Source organism: Lonchura striata, chromosome 6 (assembly GCF_046129695.1).
Source record: "Lonchura striata isolate bLonStr1 chromosome 6, bLonStr1.mat, whole genome shotgun sequence".
In the NCBI taxonomy this organism is placed as follows: domain Eukaryota; kingdom Metazoa; phylum Chordata; class Aves; order Passeriformes; family Estrildidae; genus Lonchura; species Lonchura striata.
The window spans coordinates 2,762,658-2,775,615 of NC_134608.1; the positions used below are offsets into that span (position 1 = coordinate 2,762,658).

The 12,958-nt window shown below is 48.2% G+C and overlaps 1 protein-coding gene across 4 annotated transcripts in view; it reads right to left on the bottom strand.

Annotated features, from left to right (window-relative positions):
• Positions 1-12,958, bottom strand: part of FERMT2 (FERM domain containing kindlin 2) — a 51,947-nt gene that overhangs the window by 14,249 nt on the left and 24,740 nt on the right. For 2 of the 4 annotated variants that reach the window (XM_021538436.3, XM_021538434.3), the window contains exons 4-8: positions 5,458-5,592; positions 1,840-1,872; positions 1,164-1,389; positions 951-1,053; positions 429-536 (exon numbers count right to left, since the gene is read on the bottom strand). In XM_021538436.3, coding sequence (XP_021394111.1) covers positions 429-536; positions 951-1,053; positions 1,164-1,389; positions 1,840-1,872; positions 5,458-5,592 — 605 coding nt within the window. The remainder of the gene's footprint in view (positions 1-428; positions 537-950; positions 1,054-1,163; positions 1,390-1,839; positions 1,873-5,457; positions 5,593-12,958) is intronic. The other 2 variants (XM_021538438.3, XM_021538437.3) reach the window with 1 other exon arrangement.

A 12,958-nucleotide genomic window follows, 5' to 3' on the forward strand; every position in this document is an offset into this window, starting at 1 on the left:
AGGGATAATCAGTGGCAAGTATTTTAAATTATCTCATAGACTCAAGTGAGCATCTGGAGATGGAAAATGACCCAAATTCTACCAGCAAGAGAAGGCCAAGCTCCCACCAGAGACAAGGTGAGGCTTACAACATGATTTTAAACTGAAGAAGGGATGGTTTAGATGAGATGTTGGGAAGGAATTCTTGGCTGTGAGGGTGGTGAGACCCTGGCACAGGCTGCCTGGAGAAGCTGTGGCTGCCCCATCATTGGAAGCATCCAAGACCAGGCTGGAGCACCCTAGGATACTGGAAGGGGGTTGGAACTGGATGGGCTTTGTGGTCCCTTGCAACCCAAACCATTTTGGGATTCCGTAATTTCATTTATCAGATTAATGAGCAGAGAAATCAAGTCTAACCCAAGCCAGGGGCGTCTGGGGCTGTCTCTCACCTGCAGTGCTGCAAACATCATCATCTCCTCCTCCGTGCACTCGATCTCCTCCAGCAGGATTGCCCACTTGGACTGCTCGTACAGCTGGTTGATCCTGATGGCGTCGTACTGCGGCACAGAAACGCGGAATGCTTGGAAAACCGGGAGCCCAGCTCAACACAAAGCACCCCTCCACTGGAAGCTGTCTCTGCCCACGGCAGGGGGTTGGAACGATATGGTCTTTAAGGCCCATTGCAACCCAAACTGTTCTGGGATTCTCTGATCTCTCACCTCAACACTTTGATCTGAGACTGAAAATCCTCTGCCACTGACAAAAGGTGGCTTTAAGAACCCGTGAAGCACCTCTAGCAACACCCAAGAACCTGGAGCACAAATCCTGGGTTTGATGCCTGCACAACCAATTTTCAAACTTCCACAGTCTTTGGGAGATTTACCAACACAACGGCACGTTAAGAGATCCAGGCACCCTTCGCTCCAAAGGATGGAAATTTCAAAATGGGAGTGGAACAAGGAGCTCTGTACCTTTGGATTCAGGTCAAAAAAGCTGTAGTACTTGAACCGGAGTAGCAAAGCCTCGTTTTCCTTCACCTCCTGCTCCATCAGGGATCGGGACGAGTCCAGCCACCTGCGGATTGCCAACACGGGGTAACACACACGGAACGTTGCGGCGGAAACTCCCGAGAACACAATTAAAAATCAGCCGAAAAGCCCCAAATCCTCAGCTCCTGAACTCACCCTTGGTTGATTTTGGCCTTATCGAGCAGCGTCTGGGGCTTGTACATTTTGGCTAAGGACTCCGGGGAGGTGACGGGCTGGCTCACGGCCAGGATTCCCGGGTTGCCCTCGGACAGGGCGCTGTCGCCGAACCAGGCGGACGTGGGGGACAGGGGGCTGCCGTCGTGGGCGTCGTAGGTCGGCGTCATCGTTTTGCTATAGAGTCCTGGGCTTGAATAGATATTTCCTACCAGCGAGGGGAATAAAAGCCGGGAATTAGCCTCGGGCCAAGCCCCGCCTGCTCCCGGCCACGCCGGCTCCGCGCAAACCCGGAGCCGGCGGCTGGAAAACCTTCCAACCTTCCCTTCTCATCTTTTTGCAGTGGGAAAACGCTGCGCTGCTTGTTCTCCCGTGAAAAGCTGTCCCTGTCCTCTCTCTCGGCTCTTCTCCAAGAGCAGAACTGATGGAAAACTCATTCCAGCCCAAATGATGGGAAAAGACTCACAGTGGGAAGCTCCTGCCCCCTGAGTTTCATCTGAGTGGCATCTGGGACATGAGTGGCCCCCGACTTACCGGTATTACCTGTTGCTTAAAGATTTTGGAAGTCAAAAGTTTTAGAGGAGCAGGAAAATAAACTAAGGGTGCAGCCAAAGAGACCAGAGGCAGAGGGCAAAAGTCCTATTGAGGTGGAGCTCACCTTTGACGGGGCCGATGTAAAGAATATCGGTGCCTATAGAGAGGGAAAGAAAGGAGGGAAGTGAGAAGGCGAGAGAAAGTCACCTGGAGAGCAGGAGAAGGACAGAAGCCAAAAATGGGCATTTTTGGAAGAGGGCAGAACAGCACAGGTGAGGTTGCACCACCCTAATGGAGCGTTTGCAGCAGCGCTGGTGGCAGCAAAGCAACTGAAGTGACTTCCCGTTATTTTATTCCCGTTACGAGGACAGCTGGGCATGGAAATGTGGCATTCCCGGATGGAAAAGCTTGCTGAGGTGGCCACACAAATTCAGGATTAATGTGCTGAGTGGTGCAATGTGGTGCCAGACTGATCCCAAAGCAAATGTTACTCCCACAGGCCTTTTGAAGCTTCACAGCTCGTACCGATTCAAAGCAGACATAAAAACACCCAGACATTTAAAAATAATTCAGAGAAAAAAAAACCAAACCCAGCTCAGTATCTCATAAAAAACTAGCTGAGAGCTTAACAGAGAGGTTGTGTGTGGTGGTGTGGCTGCCCCATCCCTGGAAGTGTTCCAGGAGAGATTGGATGGGGCTTGGACAGCCTGGTCTCTGGAAGATGTCCCTGCCCAAGGCATGGGGTGCAAATGAGAAGTGCTTTAAATCCCTTTTAAGTTCCTTCCATCCCAAGCCATCCAATGAAACAGCCCCTCTTCACCTCACAGGGACACTGAATTTTTACATAAAATCCAGATTTTCAGAATAAGGGAGGATCAACCACCATCTCCTAATGCCAGGAATTCCCCTGTGTGCACACATCGGGTAAAGAGCTCACCCAGCATCACCTGGGCACAAATCTTCCCACCAGAACCAGAAGGTCCAACACCACACTGGATTTTTGGGAAAGGGCTGTGTCCTTCCTAACTCATGAGCCTGCAATCCAAGGCACCTAAGCTCTCCCTCCCAGAGCTCTGCTGAGGGTGTTGAAGGTGGTGACAGAGTTGAGATGCCACAAACAAAACTCTTGTGCCACCTCCTGCTGCTGTCCCAAGCCACCACCTCGAGCCACGCTCCAGCTCCTTGCTCCAAAGCATCCCCATACCCTCATGGCCAAGGAATGACAGAAAACTGAGCTAGACTGGAAAAGTCCAAGACCAAACCAATGGAAAAACCTTTTTAAACCCTCAATTTTCATGATGGTGAGAATCAGCAGCACCAATGTCAGTGACAGCCAACATCATGGCCAGGAAACTCCAAATAATTACAAACCTGATTCTAAGCTGCCTGGCAAGGTGGAAAATGTAAGTGAAAACCACCAAACAAGGATGCTTTTAATGCTCCTGCTCGTTTTGCTGGCATCCCAGTCTGCACAAATCATTTGAAGACCTGAAAGCACCATGGGAACCTGCCACCAAGACAGATCCAGCAAACCAGGCATGAGCAAAAATGCAGCAGGGATGGTCAAGGGATGGAAAAATACACCTTCATTTGCAAGGGAAAGGCCAGGATGATTTCCAGGTTTTTAGAGCAGATACTTGGACTTTGGGAGCTGGGAATCCATGATCCTTAGGGTCCCTTCCAACTTGAGCTATCCTGTGATTCTGTGATCACAAAAACAGCAGGAAGGTGCTCTCCTCATGGATTGTTACAGCACTGGAGCAGAGAACTCCAACAACTGCAACAAAAACCAGCCACAAACCCCATGACCATCCATAAAGCATATTCCAAAACATCTCTTCCCTCCTCCCCATCCACCCTTGCTGCAGCTTCAGCCTTCCCATGGCTCGAACACACATGGCTGAACATCAACTGGAATAACAAAAGAAAATCCCACTTTTTACCCCAAATTTAGCGTTATTTTTTTCCCATGAATATCCCCCACATTCCTTGGCTGAGTGTCTGCTCCATCAGAGCAAAGCTTCCCCTGCACTGTTCTCCTCATCTCTCTCTCCAAACACCTGAAACAGCTCAAAAGAAGCTTCCCTTAAAAAATTTGCCCCAGGCAGGCAGTGTCATGGAAAGTTCCAGCAGAAATAACTTCAAATTTGGCAAATTTATATAAACAAGTGACTACAGGTCTTCTAATGGAAAGTGTTGGGCAACACATCCTGTGGGTGTATTGACAACTCTGCCCACTGGGATTTAAATGGTTTCACTGCCAGGTTTGGGGTACTCAGTGACAAAACACTCCCAAGACATTGAATTCAGCACCTCCTGAATTATTAATTAGTTTTCCAGAAGCTTTCAGCACACAAACTGATGTTGGAACAACATTAGAAATAATTTATTCAGATGAAACCCACGACTTTTATCGGATGGCACCTGATCAGGCAGGAATTCAACCTGCTGTGAGTGATTTCATTCACAAGGAGAGCAAAACCAGCCAAATGACTCACTGGAAGAGCCATAAATAATTAAAATAAACCCCAGCTTTTGCATATATTTCCCCCAGAGAAGGCCAAGTCTTTCCTATTAATCTGACAGAGATGCTCTCTGTGAACACTGGCTGTTGGAAAGGCTTAGAATGGACTTTGAAGATGAAAATGCCAAATGGAAATGAAAATTGACTGGAGCCTTGCCCAAATTCTCTGAGCCAGGAGTGGAAGAGGACGAGCCCAGAAGTATTTTTAATTTTAAGAGGGGAGAAAGAGTGGGATCAGAGCAGAAGGAGGATTATTTTTCCTTGTTCCAGACGCATGGTGCACATCACCCCATGCAGCCAAAACCTTCCTTTCTGCAAGCCCTGTGCCACCACTGGCATTAACCACACTCCCTGACCTTCCCTGCAGCTGATTTAACATCAATTAATACAACTTTACAACTCCAAGGTAGTTTTTTGTAATTAAAGCTGCCCTGCTGCCCTTGGATTGCTGGATTTAAACCCGAGAACTTTGGCAGCCAGACACGTCTCCGGCTCACCACCGTGGCTTTCTCCACAAATCCATTTGGGATAAAGTGCTCCCACTTGGCCAAAATCATGGTTTAAACTCCTGCCATTTGCCTTCAGACACCAGACTTCCAGCAGCCATGGAAAAAAACTGAAAAACCCCTCTGCTTGCAAACACCTGCATCAATTTGCTGCCTGTGGCAGTCCAGCAGGGATGTTACTCCACCAGAAATTCCCTTCCCAATCCCGCTCTGGATCTGGAATCCAGGCTGGCCAACCAGCCCCCAGCAATCAGAGGATTTATTTAGCATCACAATCCACAGCTACACCATTCATGTAAGGCAACACTAAAGCAATTAATACAACGCTGCCCTTGCTGGGCTGTAAATACAGAGTAGAAGGGTGGCACAGCCTAAACCACGCCAGGAATGTGACACGAGGAACAATTTTCCATATAACTCCTTTCTCAACAGGGCAAGAAAATCTCTCAGCAACACCATCTGAGTGCTCCAGTGGCCACACTCGGCCTCTGGTTTGTTCTGTGAAGCCTGGGGGTGGTTGCTGTGCTCCCAAAAATGCGTGACAGCTCCAGCTCCAGACATGCATCCGTGCGACCGAGTGCTGCAGCCCGCCAGGACTTGTGCCGTGGATTTGGGGTCTGGTTCTTGCACAGACCCCCAGAAATTCCACCAGCCCCACATTTGCTGTGCCACTTTTCCCCCTGCTCCCATTTTTTTTTTTTGCCCAGCTCACCCGACCCCGGCGTGATCAGCGGCCCCTCCAGCTCGAAGGTGTCATCTTCACACTGATCGTCCAACTTCTTCTTTTTTTTCTTTGATGGATCTCTGGGTTTCCTCAGAAGGGAGAGTTCTTCTGGGTGCCTGATGTCTGGAGGGGAAAATGGAGCACTTTTATCATGGCAGGACGGGAAAAAGGAGAAAAAAAGGGGGGGAAAAAGGAGAAAAAATGGGGGGGAAAAAGGGGGGAGAAGGGAGGAAAAGTGGGGGGAAATGGGGGGAAAAAAAGGGAAAAAGGGTGAAAAAATGGGGAAAAAATGGGGAAAATGTGGGAAAAAGCTGGGGGGAAAATGAGGGAAAAAATGGGGGGAAATTGAAAAATGGGGGGAAAATGGGGGAAAAATAGGGGGAAAAATTAATATCCTTCTGTTAGGAACAACAGCCAGCAATGCCCAGTTATCTCCCTTGGATGAACTTCCTGTTCTGTAATGGTTAAAAATCAAGTTGAGGATAATTTCACTGTAAGCCTGCTGGAAACAAGTGGTGTCCTTGGCTGGAAAAGTAACATAACATTTGGATAAAATGTGGAATTTCCCAGGCACAGCCACTCAAATGTAGATGTGAGTGCTGGTAGAGCCTGTGACAGAGCCTAGTAACACCTTCATACATTGAATATAAATAATAAAAATAAGAACCCCCACATGAATAATATAAAATTATAAATAATATATAATAATAATACACAATAATGTAAAAATAATATAAATAAAATTATAGAAATAGAAATCACATGTAAATCACACGCCTTAGCCATGCAGGTAACAGGCCAGACCCTCTCACTTCCATAGGTGCAATCCAAGAGTTAAGCCATTTATTTACACATCAGACTGGAGAGTTTAAAGTCTATAATTTACCCATTTTTTAAAGAGATTTTGGGCAAAATGTTTCCTTTTCACAGCAAACCCTCTCCCATTTTCCTGCCTGGGACCAACATGAACAATGTAAAATGAGGAGCATCTCATTGTGTTTGTGATTTGAGCCACGGGAATATGGGGAACAAGGAAAAAGGGGATTTTCATTTCCCACCAAGGCAGTACTTTGGGTCTGCTGCACTCAATTCCAAGTGGGAAGGAATTTCCTGGGAAAGCAGAGCCCGCTGTCCTTTGTACCACCGAAACCCTGGAGGGGCTGGAGCAGGACCAGGAGTCCCTGTGCTTGGTCAGTGTGTGGGAGCTGACCTGGAAAAGGATTCACCTGGGCATGGAGGCACCCAACTGCAGTGGTGAAAGCCTTGGAGAGCTCTGAAATACAGCTTGGACTGGGAAGAGAAGGGATGGGAGAGCTGGGCGTGCTCTCCTGGAGAGGAGAAGCTCCAGGGAGAGCTCAGAGCCCCTGGCAGGGCCTGGAGGGACTCCAGGAGGGGACAAGGGATGGAGGGACAGGACCCAGGGAATGGCTCTCACTACCAGAGGGCAGGGATGGGTGGGAGATTGGGAATTGGGATGGGATGGAATTCCCAGAGCAGCTGTGGCTGTCCCTGGATCCCTGGAGGTGCCCAAGGCCAGGTTGGATAGGGCATGGAGCAATCTGGGATGGTGGAAGGTGTCCCTGCCATGGCAGGGGTGGAATGGGATGGGATTTAAGGTCCTTTCCAATCCAAACCATCCTGGGATTCTCTGATGATTCTGTGGAGGTTCTGGACATGCCTGAGCCTGGAAGGAGTTCTGGAGTCTCCTCTGCAGCTGGCTGTCCATGCTGAAGCTCCTGTGTTGTTTCTTGCTCTGGTTTTTGTGCCTATCACCCCAAGATGCTCAGCAGAGCTTTCCCTTTGGAATGCCCTAAGGAAAGCAGCAGGAGAGATCAGGAGCCAGGAGCTGGCTGCAGCCAGGCTGTGCTTCCCACCCAAGGACACAGCCAGCCATTCTCCCAGCCAGGAGAAGTCCCAGGGCTGGGATCTCACCACGTGCTGGCAGCAGTGGGAGCTCCCTGAGCACTCCCAGGATTATAATTTATTGTAAATGCAGGTGACCTTGGTGGGAAGAAATGCTGATGTCTGACTCCAGCTCAGAAGGCTGAATGATTTCTTTATTATAACTATGCCATAATACATCAATATACTATTTAAAGGAGATACTAAAACTACAAATTTGCTTTCTCTAACTACCATATCTGACTCTCTCCAGAGCCCAGCCCCAGGTGGGTTGGATTGGCCACCAGGCTCAAACAATCCTCACCAGAATCCAACCAAGCAATCACCCCAGGGAAACAATTCTCCAAGCACATTCCACATGGGAAAAACAAGGAGCAGAAATAGAAATTGTTTTCTCTTTCTTCCCTCTGTGTTCTTCTATGAAAACATCCTGAGAGAGAGAAGAATGTGCCTGCCACAGTAATTAGCAGTGGAATTTGGTCCCCAGCAGGTGACACAGCCCCACACTGCCCACCCACACTTCCTGCAAACCTGCTGGAAATCCCACACTGGGATCATGCCCCGTCCGGGTGATTCTCAGGGGTGGATCCCACTAGCCCTGGCATTCCTGAATCCAGAGGCTGCACACTTCTGGATTTAACTGTCTTTTATATTGTAGGTGTCCCATCCCATTTTCTAGCTTTAAGTTTTATCTTTATTTATATTCTTGTAGTTACTTACATACAATATTTATATATTTATATATGCGTAGATATATTGATATATATGTATTTTTAGAAAGCATAATTAATTTTAAGCTTTATTTTTATTTCTATATATTTATTTCAATCATATAATTGAATCCCAGAATGGTTTGGGTTGGATAGAACCTTAAAGTCCACATTGTTCCACCCCCTGCCATAGGCAGGGACACCTTCCACTATCCCAGGTTGCTCCAAGTCTTGTCCAATCTGGCCTTGAACTCTTCCAGGCTAAAAGTATATAGATTTAGGTATCTATATGGATTTTAAATCTCTAAAAAATAGATTGAAAATATATTGATTTTTATCTATTTATATTTTAGATACAAACTTTTTGAACTTACAGTTTTATTCCTGTATGTAGAGATATTTATTCCTATATTATTTACCTATTTTATTCCTTTTGATATATAACCTTTCTCCAATTTCAGCTTTAACGTAATGATTTATTCCCAATCCACACACATCATCCCACTAAACCCCATCCCTGCCCCCACCCTTCCATTTTCCCTGCCCAACCTTTTGACCATTTCTAGCAATAAGCACCCGGAGCTGAGCGCAGCCCGCTCCACGCATTCCCATTTATCCCAGCCAGCTGACCTCAGGGAGCAGGAATCTGCTGGGACAACCAGCCCCCAGGCAGGGGACAAGAGGCAGCACAGCCTAAATCGAGGAGTTCCCCTGGTATTTTGGAGCAAGGTTGAGGCTCTGAGGTTTATTTATGGTGCATTAGCAACTCTCAGCTGGGAGCACTCAGGGAGGCTCCGGGCCAGGCTCGGATTCTGGAAGCAATCCTGGAATCATCCCAGGGCTTGACCATCTGATAGCAAAGAGACTTTTTATAGCCCCTCAGTTGTTCCTGATGCTCCTGGCTGGATAGGAAGGATGCAGGGCAAGTTTGGGCAGCTGCTTGGAGCAGCACATGGCTGCAAGGGATGGAGCAGGCAGCACATCCTCGGGATGCCAGCAGGGATCCCATGGATGAGTGGCAAATTCCTCCCAACTGCATCCATCCACTGACTCCAGCACTTTACAAACCCACCAAGGCAGCTGAGGGAATGGCTTCTAACTGAAGACTTAAATGGGATTTTGGGAAGGAATTCCTGGCTGTGAGGGTGGAGATGCCCTGGCACAGGGTGCCCAGAGCAGCTGTGGCTGCCCCTGGATCCCTGGAAGCGCCCAAGGCCAGGTTGGAGCATGGTGGAAGGTGCCCCTGCCATGGCAGGGGTGGGACTGGCTGAGATTTAACATCCTTGCCAACCTACACCCTTCTGGGATTGAGACAGAAAGGCCTGAGCTGGAATGAAGAGGCTTGGAGCTCAAAAATATCATCTGAGAGGTGGCTTTGATCTCCAAATTTTCCCAACTCTTGAATGAAGCCATTTTGCTGCCTGCAGCATCTTCTCTTGCATTTGTCTGCAAGATCCTGCCTGTGCCTGAACACAAGTCCTTGGCCTTTTTTTCCAGCATAATCCCTCATTTCTCATCCAGCCCAGCTGTGCCCATTTATCTCCCATTTAAGACAAACTCCAGAACTGGGATTAAACCCTCTTCCTTCCCAAAGCACCATTTGCACCCTGCAAACTGACTTAAAAAAAAAAAAAAAATCTTCCTTACACAGTGTAAAATTCCCATTTTATGCTCTTTTGCACTAAACCCTCCAAGTAAGTCTTGCAGCTGCTGCACCTTTATCCACCCAGGTGTGTTGTGCTGGGGATCCCAGAAGGATTTAGGTTGGAAAGGACCTTAAAGCTCATCTCATTCCAAGCCTGCCACACCTTCCACTGTCCCAGGCTGCTCCAAGCCCTGTCCAGCCTGGCCTTGGGCACTTCCAGGGATCCAGGGGCTCCTATTCCCACAAAAAATCAGATTTATGGTTTTCTTACATCACCCACATATAGAACGTGACATCATTGACTGGGAGGGTTAAAAATGGACCAACTTCCCCCAAAACTGAAATTATTGGAAATCGCCCTACTTTCACTCTTCAGTTTTCATAAATACAGATAATAATCTGAGACACAAAGAAATTTTTGATGTAAAAGAAAATTAGTGTTGCAAAGAAGCTTCCAGCATCCAATTTCCTTCCCCGTTTCTGGCTCCCCTAAAGGCCAGAGGGCTGCTTCACCTCCTTAATTCCTGAACGTAAAAACTCCATCAATTTACTTGCAGCACAGACAGCACTGAGGGGAAATCCTCTCTTTAGTGCTGATCCAGCCACCCTCCTTCAGGAAATGTGGTTTAAAGTGGGATATCTCTGGGAAGTGGGATTTCTCTGCACTCCATCACTGCTCCCTCCAACCAGTGACTCATAAAAATTACAGCCTTTGTGCATCACTCGGATGAGTCGTAGAAAAATGAAACCTCCAACCTCATTTTTCTTCCATTTCAGACTTAAAACCAAAAATAAAGGCGATTTTTTTTCTAGGAATGAGTAAATTCTGTGGTTGGTTTTCACAGTGTAAGTTTACAGAATGAAGCATCCGACTTATCTGCGGCATAAATTCTCTCGAGATAAAGTTCTGCAAAACAGACCAGAAGGGGAAAAAAAAACCAAAAAAAACAAAAAGAAACTAAAAAAGGAACTTACATAAGATGAGGAGTGTCTGGAGATAAGGCTGTGGCTGTTGGACACGGGGCAGTATCTGATGGAGCAGGTCCTCTCCCCCCAGCACATGGTTTGTACTGGGTTTGTACATTCAGTACATTTTATCATGGGTTCTTCAGATGCCCAGGAACTTAAATATTTATCTGGGCAAAAGCCAAGCTCTCCACTCACTGCCTGGGGCCCTGCAGCTCTCTCAGGACATCCCACAAAGCCTCTGGAGATGCCCAAGGAGTGCTATGGGTGTGGAATCAGCTGGAGCTGCCCCTGGCAGAGGTTTTGCTGGAGCCTTCCCAAACTGTGGGTGGAAAATCCAAGTGCCTGTTGACTTATGGATATGCCAAGGGAGCAATGATGTGCAAAACCACCCAAAAATGGGGTCACTGGGGTTTGGAGGGGTGTGAGTGTTTGTGCCAGGGGTTCCCAGAGCTGATCAGCCCAGAGAGACCCAGGAGGAGGAGGAAAAGGAGGAGGAGGAGGATGCAGGCAGCGGTGATGGAGCCAAGCATTACTGCAAGGCCAACAAAAAGAGCCATTGGAGAGGCAGAGTCAACAAACACTTGAATGTTTGGATGTTTTTTTCCATAAGTGGGACGAAATCCCCAGGCTCCTGTTATCTGGGTGCTTCCTGGAGCACAGGCAGCACTGCAAGCCTTGCCCCTGAAGTGGCTGAACTGCATCTCGAGTCCAATTAAACTCCATTAATTTAATCCCACAAACAAGAGAAAAACAATCCACTTACACCATTCCCTCTGCACTGGCCCATAAAGAGCAATGCAACTAATTCCAAGGAAGGCTTGGCCAGCGTGTCCTAATGTCTTCAGGATGGAATTCTATTTAAAGAGTCTCTGTCAACAGCAGAGTAAGGAAGAAAAAATTCACTGACTCACACGGTGACATAAAACCTGATGCTCCTCCACACGCAGAACACCACTGGGGTGGGGACGGGGGGGGGAAATGGAAAGGATTATTTTTTTTTTCTCCCATCTCAGACACTCTGTAATTAAATCTGGTTATTTCCCTGACCCCAGTTCCTGGGGCTGGTCTGACAGCTGAGCTCGGGCAGGCAATAAAAGGGGAAAGCGCCGCAGCTGGCAGCCAGCACTTGGGCCCTGCAGTTGAAAAGCTGAGGACGTTGCAGTTTGGCCAGCTCTCGAAATGGGAAGATTTCCTTCCACACCCATTCCCTGGACATATTTAGAAATTGCTGTGCCACTGCCAAAGCTCTCTGCTCGTGGCAGGGAAAGGCAGCAGATCCATCCTCGGGGTTTCACCGCCTCCATCATCCCCGAGCATCCTCCTGATCATCCACAGCCTCCATCCCCATATCCCAGAGGCACTCAGGTTGGAAAAAGACATCCAGGATCATCGAGTCCAACCTGTGAATCATCCCCACCTTGTCACCCAGCCCATGTCCAGTCCTTCCCTGGACACCTCCAGGGATGGGGAATCCACCACATCCCTGGGCAGACCCTTCCAAGGCCTGACCACCCTTTCCATGAAGAAATTCCTCCTGAATGCTGGTGCTGCTCCCCAAATTCCCCCTGAGATGCTCACGTGCATCTACCAGGACTCCATGATTTTAGGGAAAACGCTCCTTTATTTACCAGCAGGGTGTGAAGGAAGAAAAGAAAGTTTTGGAGGCTGGCAATGGCCAGGGATGGTGGGATTCTTGTCCTCTGCAGGGCCAGGAGTTGGACTTGATGATCCTTGTGGGTCCCTTCCAATCAGGATATTCTGTGATTCCACAAACTCCAGGCAGCTTTGCCTCCTGGAAAGCAATTGGGCCAGGGATGCAGCTCCACGTGCCTGTCACAGAGCCCTGGGAACGCTGCACATTGTCCACCAAAGGGTTTCAGCTTTGCAGAAAAACCCAAAAACAACAACAACAAAAAAAAAAAAAAAAACCCCAAAAAACAACAAACAGTGGCTTTTTATAGAAGTCTTTTTGGCAACGGAGGGCGTGGAAATATTGCAAATACTTCAGGAGTCAGAGGACGTTCTGTCCTGGAGCGGGGAGTGTTTGGAAAAGGCAAAAAAAAAAACCTGTAAGGTCACATTTGGCACGGGGATGGTGTCACCTTCCCTGGGCTGGCATCCTGCCACTCCCAAATGCCACTGCCACCAAGTGCCACTGCCAGCTCGGCTCAGGTTGCATTTGGTGGCTGGAGGCTGAGGCAGGGAAGGTTGGCTGGCACCCTCCCACCACTCGCCGAGCCTTGGGAACCTCCTTATTTTTGGG